Raw genomic sequence first — 21,818 nt, forward strand, 5'->3', positions numbered from 1 at the left:
GTAAGTCCATTCAAAAGTCTGACAGCAGCAGGGAAGAAGCTGTTCTTGAGTCAGTTGGTACATGACCTCAGGCTTTTGTATCTTTTTCCCAACAGAAGAAGGTGGAAGAGAGAACGTCCGGTTGCGTGGGGTCCTTAATTATGATGGCTGCTTTGCTGAGCCAGCGGGAAGTGTAGACAAAGACAATGGATGGGAGACTGTTTGGTGTGGTGGACTGGACTACATTCACGATCTTTTGCAGTTCCTGGCGGGGTGGGGTGAGAACCTGGAGTGTTTCCCGAGGCAAAGGTTGCCGGAAAAACACACTGAACCCTCTGTCCCTGATCTCATTAATTATGCAAGTGGCTGCTTTTCACGGTATTCGGCAGTGAGGCAGGCTTGATGGTGCATAGCCTGTCATCCTGTCTGAACCCCGTGTTGAAAAGGTGCCCAGCATCACTGACCCATTATTAAAGACAGAAAATGGACCTCTTGAGGAATAAGATGGATTTCCAGGAAAATTCTGAGGCTGGAAGATGGTCCTCCTCCAGGATATTGAATATGGAAGGTCCATATTCCCTCCCCCACCCACTGCTGTGGTATCCCAGGATTGCCGTCAGCTTACATCCTGAACTCTGAGGGCAGGTGACTCCTAACATCTGCATGCATACATTCTTCCAAACATACTGGCATGTATTCCTAATGGAGAATCGGGCATGGGAAGTCGGGTCTACAACTGCATCCCATGAGAGGGATGCAAGCGAGGTCACGTCAGCCTCCAGCGGGTTTCCCAATTAGCTATGCTGGACACCAGGTATACATCCCATAGGGAATTCCCGCCTGCTTGCCATTGAACCCACCAGCAGAGAAGTTCACCCGTTCTTATTGCAAGTGAGTCAGAACCAAGCTTCCAGTCACTGGTTGGATGCCATTATTTTTCAGGGTTGGAATGATGACATATGCAAGGAAGTCCCCTGGAAGTATCTCCACCCTTCAGAGGGCGCCCAGCATTGCCATGGAGGAAAATGCCATGTTGATGCAGTGGGTTATTTGCTGGAGAAATGGGCAAAACAAGATCCAAGAACTTTTCAATGCTTTAAATTAGATCCCAATTGTTGTAACAAATGCCCTTAAGTGGATATGCCCATAATCTGCATGCATTATCAGTCAGGATATAATGTCTGAGTTGATACTGAGTTGGAAGTTGGAACGTTGGAATGGAGGAAAATAATAGCCATATTGATTTTACTTATTACTGTCACATGTATTGGTATACAGTGAAAAGCATTGTTTCTTGCACACTATATAGACAAGACATACCATTTATAGAGAAGGAAAGGAGAGAGTGCAGAATGTAGAGTTATAGTCATCGCTAGAGTGTAGAGAAAGATCAACTTAGTGTGAGGTAGGTCCTTTCAAAAGTCTGATGGCAGCAAGGTAGAAAATATTCTTGAGTCAGGTACATGACCTCAGACTTTTGTATTTTTTTCTCGATGCAAGAAGTGGAAGAGGATATGTCCGGGGTGCGTAGGGTCCTTGATTATGCTGGGTGCTTTTCTGAGGCAGCGGGAAGTGTAGACAGAGTCAATGGTGGGAGGCTAGTTTGCATGTTGGATTGGGCTACACTCATGGCCCTTTGTAGTTCCTTGTGGTCTCGGACAGAGCAAAAGTCATACCTGATACAATCAGAAAGAACGCTTTCTATGGTGCATCTGTAAAAGATTGTACATAGCATGGTCCCATAATTAGCAATGTGACAATGGCCAGATAATCTGTAAATCAAGCAAGACATGTTAGTATGAGCTCTGCAGTATATATCTTTGAATAAAATAATTGACAACAGTTTACCAGTCTGATCTGGGAGGTTGCTGAGTTTGTACTTGGAAGAAGAGAAAGAAACTCAACACTAATGAGCAGAGCAGTAGTGTGAGACCAGAGAGCAAAGAAGAGATGACTAGATTGCTTAGCTTTGAAATGGTTGAAATGAGCCTACATCTAGGGTACTGTATACAGTTTTGGTCTCCTTATTTGAAAAAGGGTGGACTGTCACTGGAGGGGGTGCCAAGGAGATTCACTAGGTTGATTCCAAAAGTGAAAGGGTTGGCTTACGGGGAAAGACTAAATAAATTGGGACTATACTATTGGAATTTAGAAGAAAGGAGGGGGGGATCTCACAGAAATATATACAACTATGAAGGGAATAAATAAGATAGAAACAGGGAAGTTGCTTCCACTGGCGTGGAGGATATAATAATAAATAATGGGGAGCAGATTTAGGATTGATTTGAGGAAGAACTTCTTCACCCAAAGGGTTATGAATGTATGGAATTCTCTGTCCAGTGAAGCAGTTGAGACTACCTCACTGAATGTTTTTAAGGCATTTGAATATTGAAGGAATTAAGGGTTATGGTGAGCAGGTGAATAAGTGAAGCTGAGTCCGAGAAACGATCAGCCATGATCTTATTGAATGGCAGAGCAGGTTCGAGGGACCAAATGGCCTTCTCTTGCTCTTAAGTTCTTATGTTCTTTTTCCTTCAACTGCTGTGTTCCCCCTACCTTTGACTTCCTCCTTACAGAAGAAAGCATGATTTATATTTATGTAGCACCTTTGACAGGAGCTTTCAAGCCAATAAAGTATTTATTTTGAATCTATTATCATGTAAGAAAACTAGCAGCCAATTTTTCTGAAGCCAAATGCCCACAGTCATCACGTGAGAATGGTCAGATAATCCATTTTAGTGATGATGGTTGAGGAGCAAATATTGACCAAGTTGCTGGGGAGAAGTCCCCTGCTCTCCTTGCAAATTCTGCTGTCAGATCTTGAGAGGAGCTTCCTTTCCTCATGTCTGGGAGGGTAGGACAGAGATCTGAATTGCACTCACTTGCTGCTATTTGCATTGCTGCGGGATGGACAATAAGGGATGGAGCTATTGTTAGTTTATGTAGGGTGGCACATTGGCAGTGTTGTTAGCACTGCTGCCTCAATTCTGGCCCCAGGTCACTGTCTGTGTGGAGATTGCACATTCTTCCCATGTCTGCATGGGTTTCCTCAGTGTTCTCCAGTTTCCTCTCACAGTTCATAGGTGTGAGGGTTCTGTGTGTTGGTCATGCTAAATTGCCCCTTAGTGTCAGAGGGATTAACAGGGTAAATATGTGGTGTTGCGCGGATAGTGCCTGGGTTGGATTGTTGTTGGCGCAGGCTCAATAGGTCAAATGGCCTCCTTCTGCACTGCAGCGATTCTATGATTCTAGTTAAAGTTTATTTATTAATGTCACAAGGAGGCTGACTTTAACACAGCAATAAAGTTAATGTGACAATCCCCTAGTCACCACACTCCAGCACCTGTTCGGGTACACTGAAGGAGAATTTAGCATGGCCAATTGCCTTAACCAGCACATCTTTCAGACATTGAGAAGAAACTGGAGCACCTGAAGGAAACCCACGCAGACACGGGGAAAACATGCAGACGCCGCACAGACAGTGACCCAAGCTGGGAATCGAACCAGGGCCCCTGGGCACTGTGAGGCAGCGGTGCTAACCACTGTGCCACCATGCTGCCCTGCGGTGCAGAGGTTGGTGGGGGGGGGGGGGGGGGGGGGGGGGTAGAACAATCTTGAAGGTGTTAATGGTAGAAATGTGGAAATAGCCACCCCACCCAATGCCCCCATTTTCTCCCAAAATTGGGTAACTCTGGAGGAGACATTCGGTTCACAAATCCAACAATTACTCCTTCAATTTTGCAGGTGAGAGCCGTTTGGTGACTTCCGCTGAACATTATTCCTAATGGAAGAAAGATTTTATTTTAGTTTCTGGAATATATTAAATCCAGTCATATAAATATTTAAAAATCAGTTGTAGGTATTAACAGATGGGTCTGAGGGGATGTTGCCATGGGATGTAAACGAAAGTGTTTAAAGGTCGTAATTGTAGCAGTTGTGATTCTGAAGTATGAAAAGTATCCCTTGTTACAGTTTTAGTAATGAATCTCATGAATAATAAGCCCAGGGCAGAATGATTGGTGAAAATAATTTGTAATTGCATATTGGAACAATTATACGGCTTTAAATGTGAGTGCGATTGAATATTTTCTGAAGTTGTTTTCATCAGAAGGAAAATGAGCAAAGAAGCAAGTGATATAAGGGGAAAAATTAGTGGTGATGGTCTCTTACGCAGCATAGTTTTATAACAGGTGCTCTTAATATAAGGACTCCATTCATGGTACAAACCAGAATTAATAATGTAAGATGTGTGTACATATTGAGGCATGTGGAACTGAACTACTGTTTGCAAGCGTGCATCAAGGTCAAGACTGTTATCATGTCACATGAACGATTAGAGATTAGACAGAGATTTGAGAGTTCTGCTAGTTTGGAATTCAGATGGAGAAAATGCAGGAACTGGTATTAACCCTATCCCCTGTAGTTTGTATAGACTTCATGTTTGGTCCATGCAAAGGTCTTTTCTTGTTCCCTGATGACCTTCATAGTCCAGCCGCGACTCAATGGGTAGCATTTCTCCACTAAATTAGAAGGTTCCGGGTTCAAGTCTTACTCCAGGACTCAAGTACAAAAATTAAGGGAGTGCTGCACTATCAAAAGTTCCGTCTTTGTGATGAGATAAAGCTCTTTATTTATTAGTGTCACAAACAGGCTTATATTAACACTGCAATGAAGTTAAGTGAAAATCCCCGAGTCGCCACACTCCGGCGTCTGTTCGGATACACTGAGGGAGAATTTGGCACGGCCAATGCACCCTAACCAGCACATCTTTTGGACTGTGGGAAGAAACCAGAGTACCAGGAAGAAACCCACGCAGACACGAGGTGAATGTGCAAACTCCACACAGACAGTGACCCGAGGGCGGAATCGAACCGGGATCACTGGAGCTGTGGGGCAGAAGTTGCTAATTGCCGTGCCACCAGGTCACTCATGATGTTGAACTGAGAATTCAGGCCAATGGAAAGAATTTAATGGCACTGTTTCAAGGGATAGGAGTACTGTATATCACTCAACAACATCACAAAAGGGGATTATCTGGTTATTAACACATTTCTGTTTGTGGGATCTTGCTGCCACAAATTGGATGCTGTGTCCGTTGGATTCCAACAGTGACTGTGTTTCAATAGTACCGCATCATCTGCAAAGCTTTTTGAGTTGTGCAGCCATGAAAGGTGCTATATTGAATGCAGTTTTTCCATATATTTATTTTCAGGTGGGTTCACACAAAGCATGGCATCGGTTTGGCCATTGCAAATATAGAAAATCTCAAGATTGCGAAGCTCCCTCATACTTTATCTGTCACTTCCCTTCCCACACAATGGTAACCAGGTCAATTGTGATACACCTACTCCCCATCAGCTCTCTCCGTGCAGCTCATAGTATCAAACTTAGAATGTGGTGCACTGAACGTAGGAACATAGGAATTAAGAACAGAAGTTGGCAATGCAGCCCTTCGAGCCTGCTCCGCCATTCAATCAGATTATGGCTGATCTCTCCCTGGTCTCAAATCCACCTCTCCCCTTTACCACATATCCCTTTAACCCATTAAAAAAAATAGAAATACACCTATATCCTTAAAACCATTCAATGATTCAGACTCCACCGCACTCTTGTTCTAGATTTCCCCACAAGGGGAAACACTAAGTCTACATTTACCCCTTTTAAAATTTTATATACCTCGATCCGACCCCCTCTCATTCTTCTAAACTCCAGCGAGTATAAACCCAAACTCTCCTCATACGTTAACCCTTTCATCTCCAGAATAAATCTGGTGAACCTCCTCTGAACTGCCTCCAATGCCACCACATCCTTCCTCAAATGAGAAGAATAACTCAGCTAGTCATGAGGAATAAGCTTGCCGCATCTTTGGAGCATTGATCTTTTTTGCTTTGGATCTATAACGCGAGGAACAGATTCTGCATAACGAATGTTTGATATGGAAAATAAAAATCTCAGCCTATAACCACGTAGGTAGCCAGTGCCTAGAAGGCATTGCTTTATAAAGTTTGGGATACTTGACATTAATGCTTGAACATCTTTAGGTTAATGTGGAGTTTGAAAGTACAAACCTAAATGTGATACAGTATTAACAATGAATCTCATTTCTTTCAAACGCACTCAGAAATGTAGGAGATGTCATTTTGTGATGAGTTTGCTCTGTTTAAAGATGGATTGTCTGACTTTGCAGATTAAACATCAACAATTCTTCAATCTGTCAATATGAGAGGGGCATTGAATTATTCCAATTGAACTGAATGAGGCCTATTGTGGAGCACTTTTGGAGTATTCTAAGCATTGACATATTTAATATGTGACCATATCCAATGTGCACTTGCATGAGCATCCTTATCACAGAAGAGCACGGTGGGACAGCGGTTAGCATTGCTGCCTCACAGCACCAGGGACCCTGGTTCAATCCCTGGCTTCGGGTCACTGTCTGTGTGGAGTTTGCACATTCTCCCCACGTCTGCATGTGTTTCCTCCGGGTGCTCCGGTTTCCTCCTACAGCCCGAAAGATGTGCTGGTTAGACGCATTGGCCAGGCTAAATTCTCCTTCAGTGTACCCAAACTGGCACCAGAGTGTGGCGAGAGGGGATTTTTCACAGTCACTTCTTTGCAATGTCAATGTAAGCCTGCTTGTGCCACTAATAAATAAACTTAGAACATAATAAGGAATGTCACAAGACTGTAGTTAGATAATTGACATTAAGTCAAAGAAGTAGGTGACCAAAATCTTGGTCAAAAATAGTTTTTGAGAAGCAACGAAAAGAGGGAGTGGGGTAGAGAAGTGGAAAATGTTTAGATTAGGGAAGGAATTTCAGAATTTATAACTTTGCTGAAATTATTGATGCTAATCGTGGGAAGAAGTGAAGCAAATACAGTGGACCAAGTTGGAAGAAATTGTGTTGTGAGAGGTTTGCAGGCCAGAGGAAGTTCTAGCGATAGGAAAAAGACAACGAAGAGATTTGAATGTGAAGATGAGCACGATATGAGGGGGGTACAGTAGCACAGTGGTTAGCACTGCTACGTCACAGTGCCAGTGACCCAGGTGCGATTTCAGCCTTGGGTGACTGTCTGTTTGCACATTCTCCCCATGTCTGTGTGGGTTTCTTCCCACAGTCCAAAAATGTATAGGCATTTAGAGATGCAAGGACTGATTAGGGATAGCCAGCATGGCTTTGTGAATGGAAAATCATGTCTTATAAATTTGATTGAGTTTTTTGTAGGGGTAACCAAGTAGATGCAGTTGATGTTGTCTACACGGACTTTAGCAAGGCTTTGACAAGATACTGCATGGTAGGTTGTTGCTTAAGGTTAAATCTCACAGGATCCAGGGTGAGGTAGCTAAATGGATACAAAATTGGCTTGACGACAGAAGCCAGAGGGTGATTGTAGAGTGTTGTTTTTCAAACTGGAGGCCTGTGATCAGCGGTGTTCCTCAAGGATCAGTGCTGGATCCACTGTTATTTCCTATTTATATTAATGATTTGGATATGGGAGGCATGGTTAGTAAGTTTGCAGATGACATCCAAGATTGGTGGCAGAGTGGACAGTGAAGGAAGTTGTCTTTGCAACGGGATCTTGAACAATTGGACCAATGAGCTGATGAATGGCAGATGGAGTTTAACTTAGATAAATACAAGGTGATGCATTTTGGTTGATCATACCAGGGCAGGACTTACTCAGTTAATGGTAAGGCATTGAGGAGAGTTATAGAATAAAGAGATCTAGGGGTACATGTTCATAGCTGCTTGAAAGTAGAGTCATGATGTGGGTATGCCGGCGTTGGACTGGCGTAAACACAGTAAAAAGCCTGACAACACCAGGTTTTAGTCCAACCGATTTATTTGATAATAGACTCACAAGCTTTCGGGTTAGTCCCTTCGTCACCTGGTGTTGTCAGACTTTTTACTGAAAGTAGAGTTACAGGTGGACAGAGTGGTGAAGAAGGCATTCAGCATGCTTGGTTTCATTGGTCAGAACACTGAATACAGGAGTTGGAATGCCATGTTAAAGTTGGTAAAGCTACACTTGGAATACTTTGTACAATTCTGGTCATCCTCTTATAGAAAGGATATTATTAAAGTGGAAAGAGTGCAGAAAAGATTTACTCGGATGGATTTACTGCCGGGACTTGATGGTTTGAGTTATAAGGAGAGGCTGGACAGATAGGGACTTATTTCTCTGAAGCATAAAAGACTGAGGGGTGATCTTAAAGAGGTCTATAAAATAATGAGGGGCATAGATCAACTAGATGGTCAGCATCTCTTCCCAAAGGTAGGGGAGTCTAAAACTAAAGGGCATACATTTAAGGCGAGACGAGAGAGATACAAAAGTGTCCAGAGGGGCAGTCTTTTCACACAGAGGGTGGTGAGTGTCAGGAACAAGCTGCCAGAGGTAGTAGTAGAGGTGGGTACAAGCTTCTTTTTTAAAAAGCACTTAGGCAGTTACACGGGTTAGATGGGTATAGAGGGATATGGGCCAAACACGGGCAATTAGGATGAGCTTAGAGGCAGCATGGACAAGTTGGGCTAAAGGTCCTCTTTCCATGATGTAAACCTCTATGGCTCTGTGACCCTATGTCAGTTAGGTGGATTGGCTAAATTGCCCTGTAGTGTTAGGAAGATTAGCAGGGTAAATATGTGGGGTTACAGGGAGAGGGCCTGGTGGGATTGTTGACTGTGCAGGCTTCGGATGAGTTGAATTGACTCCTTCTGCACTGTAGGGATTCTACGATTGCATGATTCCACGATTCTATGATCTTAAAATGTTAGCTTTTGACTATTATACCCAGTATGAGAACTGTGTTGTTGGGACATTAATGTCCCAGTTTCATCACCTTAAAAAACAAGCCTTTTGCCAAAGTTTAATATGTTTGTATCATCTCCTTATCTTGGTGTCTTAACATGTACACGAGCACATTAGCAGTGAAACGAAATAAAATTTCTGTCAAACAGAGCAAATGAAACATCAAAGTTTTATGTATATTAAGCTTTTGTAGACCCTATGTACCATGCAGATATCCATCTGTGAACTTCAATTTTCAATTAAATAACTAATGAGAATGTGTAGTAAGGGAATGCTCCAGCCACCATGATGTGGGGGACAGGCCAGTGTGTCTTTTCCATCCAGAAGGAAAAACAAACAGCAAAAGAGGGATTTAAAAAATAATCATTCATGAAGTAAGGGCGTTGCTGGCTAGGCCTGCATTTATTGTCCATCCCTAATTGCCCTTGAACTGAATGGCTTGCTTGGCTGCTTTAGAGGAGCAGTTAAGAGTCAATCACATTTGCCGTGAATCTGGAGTCACGTTCAGGTGAGACTGGATAAGGACAGCAGATTTCCTTCCCTCAAGGACATTAGTGAATCAAATGGATTTTTGCAACATCGACAATGTCACCATTAGACTTTTAACGCCAGAATTTTCATTGAATTCAAATTTCACTATGTGCTGTAGTGAGATTTGAATCTGGGCCCCCGGAGCATTACCCTGGGTCTCTGGATTTCTTGTCCATTGATAATACCATTACACCACTGCCTCTCCAATGAATATACTCGTCAACACTGACCTAGTATACTTTAAAATGGAACAGCAGAAAAATGGGGAAATGAGAGTATTGGTCTCAGCTGGTTTTATATACTTCACAATGGAACACCAGTAAAATGGGGAAATGAGAATACTCCCGTGCCATAGGCCCTAACATTTGCTCAACAAATTGCAAAAAGTTTCATCCAGTCTTTAACATATTTCAATTCATTCTCAGGACATGTGTATCTGAAAAAGTTAAAGTGTGCTTCCAGCTTCAGTTACCCTGCTAATCCCTACATACTTTATAGCACCTTGGTACAATTGAGTGGTTTAATAATCCAGTTTGAAGGGCAGTTAGCAATCAATCCTTTGGCAGTGGAATCACACATAGGCCAGACCACACAAGGACTGCAGAATTTCTCCAGATTGGGTATAGTCCTAATTATAATTTGCACCTCAAGTCAACAAGGTTCATCAACATTAAACGGTAGGGATTCATGGATTTGCCAAACAAGACTTACAACCAAATATTTCATACTTAGTCAGGGACTCAAATGTGTTACATTTCTAAGCTATAATCGTGCACATGCACACACCTTTTTCAACACAAAGAGGGTTAGTTGGCTCATCCCATGATCTTCTCTCGCTAACTGACCAGTCACCTAAACATGGTCATAGCAAATTGATTCTATGTTCATGGTTTAGATGTGATTTTCTTATGGCTGGAAGAGTTCCCTTCTCAGGCAGGATTTATTATCTATAAAGATTGTGCCTGGTAGCTTGACCCTTCCCCAATTGAATATCCATGTGATAGTCTGGATGTTTTGTATATGGCTCAGCAGATGTGTCATTCACAATCCTCAAAGGTGATGCCTGATGGGTTCCTTTAGATAGTTTGGTTCCATCACAGTGAATTTGTAATTTGCAGCGTACACCTATGTTAATATTTTGCCATCTTAAGAGCTGCTTTTTTTTAAGTAATTTAAATACTTTTGTTTAGTTTTTAAAGGATTCAACCAACGGTTCCAGCTCTATAAATACATAAACTATGGCTTTATGACACTTTACAGATCTAAATTCCAGTACCAAAAGCTGCCTTATATATCTTCTTTGTTCCCATCACAAGGCAATCCATATAATTGGGTTGACATGGTGGCACAATGTTTAACAATGCTGACTCACAACTTCAAGGACCTGGGTTCAATTTTGACCTTGGGTGACTGTCCATGTGGAGTTTATGCGTTCTCCCTCTGTCTGTGTGGGGTTTCCTCCCAGTGTTCTGGTTTCCACTCTTGGTCCAAGGGTGTGCAGGTTAGTTGGATTGGCCATGCTAAATTGACTCTTTGTATCCCAAGGTTAGGAGGATGCTCGATGGGCTGAATGTCGGTGCATACTTGATGGGCTGAATGACCTCTTCTGCACTATAGGGATCGTATGAATTCTACATCATCTCATACAACTTAATCTGTGGAGCATTTTTATCAGCTCACTCCTTCTTAAAAACTGTTATTTTAACATGCCAAATTCTCAACTTTATCATCCTATCGGAAATTTCATTCTTGACTCCACGAAGCGAAAGTTCTAATCTTAAATGTATGTCATTCCATGCCAATCACCTCCTCCTAAGAGGGATGATATATCAGAGTAGATGTTTCCTCATGCAGAACTGATGTACGAGACTTCTCTGAAATGTATGAAGCATTAAATTTGTAACAAGGTTCACCGAAGGAATTGAACTGACCGCCGTTTTACACTCAGTCATAGCTCAAAGTTCTTGGCAACCGAATCAACTTTTAATTCCCTGCTTAATGGACAAAAGCTAAAGGTTAAATCTGTTGCACCGCAAAGGGAAATCAACAGTCTATCGCTCTGAGGAGAGTCATGCAGCAATATAGCTCCGGACAAGCCATACGGAATGGCTGGAATTCTCCCACCCCGCCTGCCACTGGGCGGGTTACAGACAGTGTGAAACCCCACTGACAGTCGGGTGAGAATTTCCAGTTTCCTCCACAGTCCAAAGATGTGCAGGTTAGGTTGATTGGCCATGCTAAATTGCCCCTTAGTCCCTGACTAAGTATGCAATATTTGGTTGTAAGTCTTGTTTGGCAAATCCATGAGTACCTGCTGTTTAATGTTGATGAACCTTGTTGACTTGAGGTGCAAATTATAATTAGGTTAAGGAGATTAGTGGGGTAAATATGCAGGATTATGAGTACAACTAAAAGTTACTCTAAAACCTGTGAGATTGTCATAAAATCCTGCCTCACTCATTACTGTCCTTCAGGTAGGAGGGTGAATTAGCCTGCCCCTGATACCCAATAAATTACACTGCAACAAAATAACGCTGTTGGAAAATCTCAACAGGTCTGGCAACATCTGTGAAGAAAGAAATAGAGTTAATGGGCAGAATTCTCTGGCTGCGCATATTCCCTAACACGAATGTGCAGGGGCGTGCTGAGACTTGTGAGGAACCCCTCACAAGTAATGGGGAGGGAGTCCACCTCCAACCCCCAACCACTTACCTCACACCCCACCCCCTCCGTTCATATTCGCTGCACAAGTGATGGTGATCTTGCTCCACTCAAAAACTCACCATCTCACACTCAGGGGCACTCCTTTATCTTACAGGCGTCAGCCCTCCACAACACACAGAAGAGATATTCTTTACACGGAGCTGCCTAGAGGGCCCACCTCTGTCTCGTACATCAGTTCTGCATGAAGAAACATCTACTCTGATATACCATCCCTCTTAGGAGGAGGTGATTGGCATGGAATAGAACATAAGAACATAAGAAATAGGAGCAGGAGTAGGCCATCCAGCCCTTCGAGCCTGCCCCGCCATTCAATAAGATCATGGCTGATCTGTCGTGGCTCAGTTCCACTTTCCCGCCCTCTCCCCATAACCCTTAATCCCCTCTCCTATCAAAAACCCATCAACCCGCGTCTTAAAAATATTTAGCGAGGCAGCCTCCACCACTTCAACGGGCAGAGAATTCCAGAGATTCACCACCCTTTGAGTGAAGAAGTTCCTCCTCAACTCCGTTCTAAACCGCCCCCCTTTTATCTTGAGGCTGTGCGCCCTAGTCCTGCTGTCTTTTTTGAGCGGGAAGAGTCTTTCCACCTCTATCCTATCCATCCCATTCATCATCTTATACGTCTCAATGAGATCTCCTCTCATTCTTCTAAACTCTAACGAGTACAAGCCCAGTTTATTCAGCCTCTCCTCATAGCTCAACCCCCTCAACTCTGGTATCAGCCTAGTAAACCTCCTCTGCACTCCCTCCAAGGCCAAAATATCTTTGCGCAGGTGCGGCGCCCAAAAATGCACACAGTACTCCAGTTGCGGCCTCACCAATGCCCTATACAGCTGCAGCAAGACCTCCCTACTTTTATATTCAATCCCCTTCGCTATGAAGGCCAGCATCCCATTCGCCTTATAGCATACATTTAAGATTAGAACTTTTGCTTTGTGGAATCAAGAATGAAATTTCTGATAGGATGATAAAGTTGAGAATGGGGCATGTTAAAATAACAGTTTTTAATAAGGAGTGAGCTGATAAAAATGCTCCACAGATTAAGTTGTATGAGATGATGTAGACAGAGCATTGCCTGTTGGCACTGCCATTTTGACACTGTCAGCCTGGCAGTGCCAACCTGTGCCGGAAGGTACTGCTCAAGCAAGTCCCTCTCCCCCTGAAAGGGTTACAGTTACCTTTACACTCCCAGTGTGGGGAGAGATTCCCCTCAATTGAATCTCGTTTTCCAAAACCTGTTGTAAATCTTGATGATGTGACAATGACACAGGCGAGATTTGAATATTCATTGAGAGGAGAGATCATGTGATGCGGGCGTGACTAATGATATTAAAACCCATTCAAAACTATTAAAATGCCCTTTCTGGGTGTAATCCTTGTGTCAACATGGCGTGAGGAGCGGAAAATCAAGAATACAATCTCTCCGGTGAGAATCATGTTTCCAGATTCTCTCTGTGTTTTCTGTCCATGAGGGCCTTGCCACAAACTGCTAATGTGAGTTCAGAATCACCCCACCTGTGCGCTGGACTGCAGTGCATGTTCGAGATTGTCAGGAGAACGTAGGCTGGTTATCTGAGATTTGCTGCGATGGACCAAGTGCCAACATTCACAGAGCCAACATTCAATGGGTTTTCACCATGACTTTCTTCACGACCATAAGACATAGGAGCAGAATTAAGCCACTCAGCCCATTGAGTCTACTCTGCTATTCAATCATGGTTGATATTTTTCTCATCCCCATTCTCCTGCCTTTTCCCCATAACCCCTGATCTCCTTATTAATCAAGAACCTGCTTGATTAGTATCTCTGAGCTTTGACAAAGGGTCATCTAGACTTGAAACATCAGTTTTTTTCCCTCCTTACAGCTGCCAGACCTGCTGAGATTTTCCAACATTTTCTCTTTTGGTTTCAGATTCCAGCATCTGCAGTAATTTGCTTATACCTATCTGTCTCTGTCTTAAATACACTCAACAACCTGGCCTCCCCAATCTTCTGTGGCAAAGAGAGTTACAGATTCACCAATCCCTGGTTGAAGAAATTCCTCCTCATCTCTGTTTTAAAGGATTGTTCCTTTAGTCTGAAGTTGTGCCCTCTGGTTCTAAGTTTTTCCTACTAGTGGAAACATCCTTTCCGTGTCCACTGTATCCAGGGCTTGCTGTACCCTTCAATAAGATCCTCCCTCATCCTTCTAAACTCCAATGAGTACAGACCCAAAGTCCTCAACCAATTCCTCATACGACAAGCTCTTCATTCCAGGGATCATTCTTGTGAACCTCCTCTGGCTGTTTCCAGAAGTTTATTTGAAGTTTAGAACATTTATTTATTGGTGTCACAAGTAGGCTTACAATTTTTTTTATTTATTATTCATTCATGGAACAGAGGCGTTGCTGGCTGGGCCAACATTTATTGCCCATCCCTAGCTATCTTAGAACAGATCAGAAGGCAGTGAAGAGTCAACCACCTAGCTGTGGCTCTGGAGTCATATGTAGGCCACACCGCTAAGGACGGCAGATTTCCTTCCAGAAAGGACATTAGTGAAGCAGATGGGTTATCACTGCAATGAAGTTACTGTTAAAGTCCCTTAGTCGCCACACTCCGGCGCCTGTTCGGGTACACTGAGGGAGAATTTAGTATGGCCAATGCACCTAACCAGCACATTTTTCGGACTGTGGGAGCAAACTGGAGCACCCGGAGGAAACCCACGCAGACATGGGGAGCCTGTACAGATTCCGCACAAGCAGTGACCCAAGATGGGAATGGAGCCCCTGTCGCTGGTGCTACTCTGCCATCCATGTGAAATTCCCACTTTTTTTAAACACCCCATTGTGAGTTGGATCGAGGGAGATCCGTGTTTGCTCTAAACAGAAACTCTATAAGGACGAAAGAGCTGTACTTATCATTGAGTTAACTTTCTGTTGAGAAAACAGCAGGTAGGCTTTTTGTAATTGCAAGATATTGAATAAATGCAAAAGAAAAATCATTGCAACACAGAGAAAGATGTGCTTTCATGTCCTGTGCTAACATTTAAGCAAATAGCCATGGAATATATTTAAACATGAAACATCCTGAAACAGTAACAAATAAATGTTGTTTTTTTGGAATATTGCCAGCAGTAATGAGCTGAGATTACTCTGCATACAAATTTCATGGTACAACAAACTAAGACAAATGTTTCTTTCTCGTAGTCTCATAGAATAGAATCATAGAATCCCTATAGTGGAGAAGGAGACCATTCAGCCCGTCATGTTTGCACAGACTCCCTGACAGAGTATCTTACCCAAGCCATATTCCCCACCCTTTCCCATTTAAACCCATACATTTACCACAGCTAATCCATCTAACTGCATATCATGCGACACTACGGGGAAATTTAGCATGGCCAATCAACCTAATCTGCACATCTTTTGGACTGTGAGAGAAAACCAGAGCACCCACAGTAAATCCATGCAGACACAGGGAGAATGTGCAAACTGCACACAAACAGTCACCCAAGGCTGCAATCGAACCCTGATCCCTGGCGCTGTGAGGCAGCAGTGCTAACCACTGTGCCACCATGCTGCCTCATGTCTAATTTCTCTGTCATTTAATGTTCTCACTCACATGTACAAGAACAAAAAAAAGTTGCGTTCAGCATCCACTTTCTCATAACGCAAGAAACAGGGGCAAGTGGCCTGCCACTTGAATCTGCTCCGTAACTTAATAAAATCCGCGGCTAATCCTCAATCCTTATCTCCACCTTCCTACTACTTTTCCACATTTCTGGATCCCACTAGAGTTCAGAAATCTATCAGTCTCAGTGTAAAAGTGCTGGTTTCCAATGACTTGTCACCAAGTACTTAGAACAGCAATTCATTTCGCACTCAGAGCAGCCGTCACATGCTGTACCTCTGCCTGCGCCCTCTGGGGAGAGCATCCATGCTACCAATACCCTGAAGTAGCTGTGTCATCACAGTTTACACATGGCCACCCGGTCTACATTCAGCTTTGGATATATTCAATGATGGGCCACCCACGACTCTTCGGCAGAAATAATTCCAAATTCTGTCTGAACAAACTTCTTAACCCGGTTCTAAATATCCGATCCACTTATCCTGAGACTATGGTCCCTAATTCTAGGCTCTCCAAGCGCGGAAAAGCTGTTCTGCTGCAAAAAGAACATTTCTATGTGATAGCCAAATCTGCCTGCGGAAATCTAGCGGGACCAGTTTTATCAGCTCACTTTACATCTAAGATCGTTTTACTTTATAGTGAGGACAGTGGACAATAAAATTAGGCAAATCACTGAATCCTGTTAATCCCAGCGAGGCGGTGGCATAGTGGCATTGTCACTGGACCTTTGACCCAGAGTAATGGTGGGACCTGGGTTTGAATCCCACTATGGGAGATGATAAAATTTGAATTCAATGAAAAATCTTCAGATAAAAATCTCCTGATAATCACAAAACCATTGTCGATCGTAATAAAAACCCATTTGGGTCACTGATGACCTTTAGGGAAGGAAATCTGTCGTCCTTACCGGTCTGGCCTACGTTTGATTCCAGACTCACTGCACTGTGGTAGACTCTTAAACGCCACCAGGGATGGGAAATGAGTGCTGCCTCAGCCAACGATGCTCAAATCCCATAAACAGACAAATAGATTTTAAAAATCCCTATCAAAATGATCCCTTTTGTTACAGATATAAAACAATTTATTTTAAAAGAAAAAAAAAGGATTATTCCTGGGTGCTCCTGACCTGAAGACTGCAATTTCCTATGTGTATTTCCGTTATCCTGTAAGTCGAAATCTGCACAGTTCTCTCACCAAATAATTAAATACTGACTCAGTTGTGTAACAATTAAACTGTGTGGCCTTAAAACGACACTACTTGGTTTGTAAACACAAGAACCCGTTGTGTTTTTTTGGAATATGATGCTCTGTCCTTATAAAAAGAGCCTGTCACTCTCACAGTGTAAGAACATAAGAACATAAGAAATAGGAGCAGGAGTAGGCCATCTAGCCCTTCGAGCCTGCCCCGCCATTCAATAAGATCATGGCTGATCTGTCGTGGCTCAGTTCCACTTTCCCGCCCTCTCCCCATAACCCTTAATCCCCTCTCTTATCAAGAACCCATCAACCCGCTTCTTAAAAATATTTAGCGAGGCAGCCTCCACCACTTCAACGGGCAGAGAATTCCAGAGATTCACCACCCTTTGAGTGAAGAAGTTCCTCCTCAACTCCGTTCTAAACCGCCTCCCCTTTATCTTGAGGCTGTGCCCCCTAGTCCTACTGTCTTTTTTGAGCGGGAAGAGTCTCTCCACCTCTATCCTATCCATCCCATTCATCATCTTATACGTCTCAATGAGATCTCCCCTCATTCTTCTAAACTCTAACGAGTACAAAAAATACCTAGTATGTGATTCAACAGATGCCCTGCAGGGGTAAACCAACCAGCTTCTTTCTATGACAGAGAAAATATTGCTCATTCACATTTCAGATTTCTCTCTTCCTATGAAAAGGAGGCATATCTGAGAAAATCAAATAAAATAACTTACTTCAGCGTTTGGGTGGCACAGTGGTGAGCACTGCTGCCTTACTGCGGCAGGGACCCTGGTTCAATTCCGTGTGGAAGACTGTGTGGAGTGTGCACATTCTCCCCGTGTCGATGTGGTGTGCTCTGGTTTCCTCCCACAGTCCAAAGATGTGCAGATTGAGGGGATTAGTAGGGTAAATATGCACAGTTACGGGGATAGGGCCTGGGTGGGATGCTCTGTCAGAGAGGCAGTGCAGACCAGATGGGCTGAATGGCCTCCTTATGCACTGTAGGCATTCAGTTCTAATCTATTCTAACTCTATAAAACTATTAGGACAAGCCCTGTTAAATTTAACTCAACATTACATCTATTCATTGCTGATTAAAATGTGTTTCATTAATGTCATGCAATTTGATTCTTCTGCTAATTTCCAAACTCTTTCTTTGGTACATTGAATTCCAAGCCTCCTCTGTCTCATTCCCTTTATTGTCCATGTTAAATTCTATCCTAAACTGCAGTTACAGTGAAATAAAATCCTCTAGTCATTGACGACACTGGTTTGGAGATCAATGTGTGGATAGTTTCAGATGGTCATGTTGTTGCTGTGCTCAGCAGCGGAGAAGACTACAAGATTATGAGGGGCGTGGACAGAGTGGATAGTCAGAAGCTTTTTCCCAGGGCGGAAGAATCAATTACTAGGGGGCACAGGTTTAAGGTGCAAGGGGTAAGGTTTAAAGGAGATGTACGAGGCATTTTTTTTTTTACACAGAGGATGGTGGGTACCTGGAACTTGCTGTTGGAGGAGTTCATGGAAGCGGATATGATAGTAACTTTTAAGGGGCATCTTGACAAATACCTGAATAGGATGGAAATAGAGGAATATGGTGCCTGGAAGGGTATGGGGTTTTAGTTCAGTTGGCCAAATGGTCAGTGCAGGCTTGGAGGGCTGAAGGGCCTGTTCCTGTGCAGGAATTGTTCTTTGTTGTTCATATTCTTTGATAAAGGAAAAGAAAGAATTAGCAAAATAAAGTATTTCAGTGTGAATCTTTTCATGGTGAATGCACTGGATTTGGGGGATAGGGAAGGATGAGCCTGGGTGAGATGCTCTTTCGGAGAGTTGGCGCAGACTCAATGGGCCGAACGGCCTCCTTCTGCACTGTGGGGATTTGATGGTCCTCTGGATTGTCACTCTGTTCCTATTAACTTGTATGGGAATGGGATTACACATTGCTCATCCCATCCTATCCCCATAAGCCGGTGCATCTAGTATGGCCAATCCACCTAATTTACACATCATTTGGACTGTGGGAAGAAATTGGAGCACCTGGAAGAAGCCACGCAGATACAGGGGGGTGGGGCGGGGGGGAGAACGTGCAGACTCCACGCAGACAGTGACCCTAACTGAACCCAGTTCCCTGGTGCTTTGTGAGGCAGTAGTGCCAATAGTGATTGCTACTCCATGGAATTTCTAAGCCAGTCCTTCACGTGTAAGGAGGATAATTGAATGCTTTGCAGTGCTCGAAGGCAGAGATAATTCCTTAAGAGTAAATTCCAGGCCCAAAATCCTGTGTTCACCTCAGTGCTCGGACCAATATAAACTGTGTATCCCATTCTGATCATTGAAAACTGGTCAGTTCATCTTCAAATATTAGGCCCAATGTTTTGTACTGCATTTTGTTGAGAAACATTTTTTTCTGAAGGAACGGTATTTACTTAATAACAAGTTGGGATTGGTGAGTTCATGAACATCAGTATCTGAATATATCATGAAGCTGGCATTGGACTGGCGTGGGCACAGTAAGAAGTCTCACAACACTCGGTTAAAGTCCACCAGGTTTATTTGGAACCACGAGCTTTCGGAGCGCTGCTCCTTCATCAGGTGAATGGAGGTTAGCTCACAAACACAGCATATATAGGCAAAGGCACAATTGCAAGATAATTACAGATTGGAATGTGAAGAATGCTTGGAATGGAGTCATTGCAGGTCATCAAGTCTTTACAGATACAAACAGTGTGTGTGTGGAGACAGGGATAGTCACAGATTAAAGAAGCGTGAGTTATCTCAAGCCAGGACAGTTCATAGGATTTTGCAAGCCCAGGCAGTATGGCGGGGGTTATACATCATGTGACATGAACCCAGATTCTGGTTGAGGCCGTCCTCATGTGTGCAGAACTTGGCTATCAGTTTCTGCTCGACGATTCTGCGATTCCTCACTCACATGATGAAGGAGCAGAACTCCAAAAGCTCGTGATTTCAAATAAATCTGTTAGATTTTAACCTGGTGTTGTGGGACTTCTTACTGAATATAGAACATAGAACACCACAGCACAAACAGGCCCTTCGGCCCACAAGTTGCGCCGATCACATCCATATCTACCAGACCCAAGTATAACTCTCAATCCCATTAAATCCCACGTACTCATTCAGAAGTCTCTTAAAAGACCCCAGCGAGTTTGCCTCTACCACCACCGACAGCAGCCGATTCCACTCACTCATCACCCTCTGAGTGAAAAAATATATCATGGTATAGAAGAGATAGAGAAACCTTGAAGAACACTAAGGGATTTCATTGTGTCAATGACCCAACTTTAGCCTCTATAAACTCACAAGATGTTCCCTACGCGTTACTATGTCAGGGAGGTTAGTTCTGTGGTTTACTGTTTTGTTTAGATCTCATTCTTATTCTCTTAACAGACGACAAGACATGGACTGTAACACAGCACAACAACACAGAGCTAACCAAAGTCCAAGGCTCCAGTTCGGGCAAGCCTCACCTCGTGCACTTAAGTTATACAGCAAACACAGAGCAACTGCAGGCTATGATTAACAACATGGGCTACTGCGAGCAGGAAGTGTCCTACCACTGCAGAAAGTCACGTCTTTTGAACACACCCGGTAAGTACAAGGACCAAACTGTATTGCATCAGTTGCTGGAGGAATGTAATTTATGGAGCTCATTACTGACAAACTCCATGGTTCATGCCACATGGTTTGGTTCCTTGCAGCATTAGGTTTGATGTAGTTAGTTTCCTATTAATAATAATATTTGTTGCAGTTGTTTCCCAGTTGCAACGCGCAGCCATCTGCGGTTCAGTGTACTGAATCGACAGACAGACAATGGGATTGGATTCTGCCGACTGTTATTTGTAATTACGAGTAAAGCTGCTATGGTGTAGAGCTTGAGGCTTGTATTCCTTGGAATATAGAAGGGTTACGGGGTGATTTGATTGAGATTTTGGGATTTTAAAAATAAATAATATGTTCGGCAGAGACTTCTGCTAGTGGGGGAGTCTGGAACAAAGAGGCAGCACCTCAAATGTAGACACAGATCTTTCAGCAGTGAGGTTACGAAAGATTTCTTCACACAATGGTTGGTAGAATTGTGGCAGTCTCTATCCAAGACAGAGAAATAGACACAATGAAAAAGCAAAAACACAATGAATAATTACTTAGGTAATTGAATGGAGGTAACATTTTTTGCCCTTGTTAATCTATTAGTCTGATGATAAACAATATATTGCAAAAGTGAATATGTTGGTTTCAACAAAACTTGGAACAATGATGGGATCTGGCTCAAAGAAAAAATAATCAGTTTGTGGTGAAGATGTGGATTCAGCATATTTTTTAACAATCTGTTAACACTTGGAATGGAACAATTTTCCTTTTGTTTTAGAATATTGTTGATTGTTTTCTCATGGAGTGATGTGGATTATCTCAGCTATCACGTGTGAGCAGAGTTTTCGAAGCAGGCTGTTGGATGTGCGTTGGCCTGAAGCTTCCTCGGTGAGATGGAAGCTCTGAATAAAAAGATTTTTGTCGGTTCAGAGCATTAACCGGACAGGGAAAAGTCTTGATGGAGAGCTTCGTAATTGTAGTGACATTGTGTCCTCCCAGCATGACAGTGCGACACATTCTACTGAGTAACAGCATCACTTGTTTAAAGCTGACATTGATAGACTGGACGAGGATATAAAGGGACATGAAGCCAAGGCAGGTGAATGGAAATAAGATGCTGTTCAGTCATGATATTATTAAATGGCAGGACAGGGTCAAGGAGCTGACTGGCTATTCCAGTTACTGTGTTTTTATAATTTTGGTGTCTGATTCTTGATTCCAGGCCTTGCGCCAGGACTACACCATTTTTGCAGCAAAGCTCAGAAACACAAATGTTCCAGATAGTGGAGAGAGGCAAACTGAACGCCTTTATTTTTCTCACTCACTATTTATAAGCTGAGGTGTTTTAATTTTCAAAATAGGCGTGT

At 43.1% G+C, this 21,818-nt stretch overlaps 1 protein-coding gene across 1 annotated transcript in view; it reads left to right on the forward strand.

Moving 5' to 3' along the window:
* LOC145350301 (contactin-associated protein-like 5) overlaps nucleotides 1-21,818 on the forward strand; it is a 1,016,709-nt gene that overhangs the window by 662,619 nt on the left and 332,272 nt on the right. The window contains exon 13 of the mRNA XM_080199494.1: nucleotides 20,251-20,451. Within this exon, the coding sequence (XP_080055620.1) occupies nucleotides 20,251-20,451 (201 nt within the window). The remainder of the gene's footprint in view (nucleotides 1-20,250; nucleotides 20,452-21,818) is intronic.

Source organism: Carcharhinus amblyrhynchos, chromosome 11 (assembly GCF_965287045.1).
Source record: "Carcharhinus amblyrhynchos chromosome 11, sCarAmb.v2.hapA, whole genome shotgun sequence".
Taxonomy (NCBI): domain Eukaryota; kingdom Metazoa; phylum Chordata; class Chondrichthyes; order Carcharhiniformes; family Carcharhinidae; genus Carcharhinus; species Carcharhinus amblyrhynchos.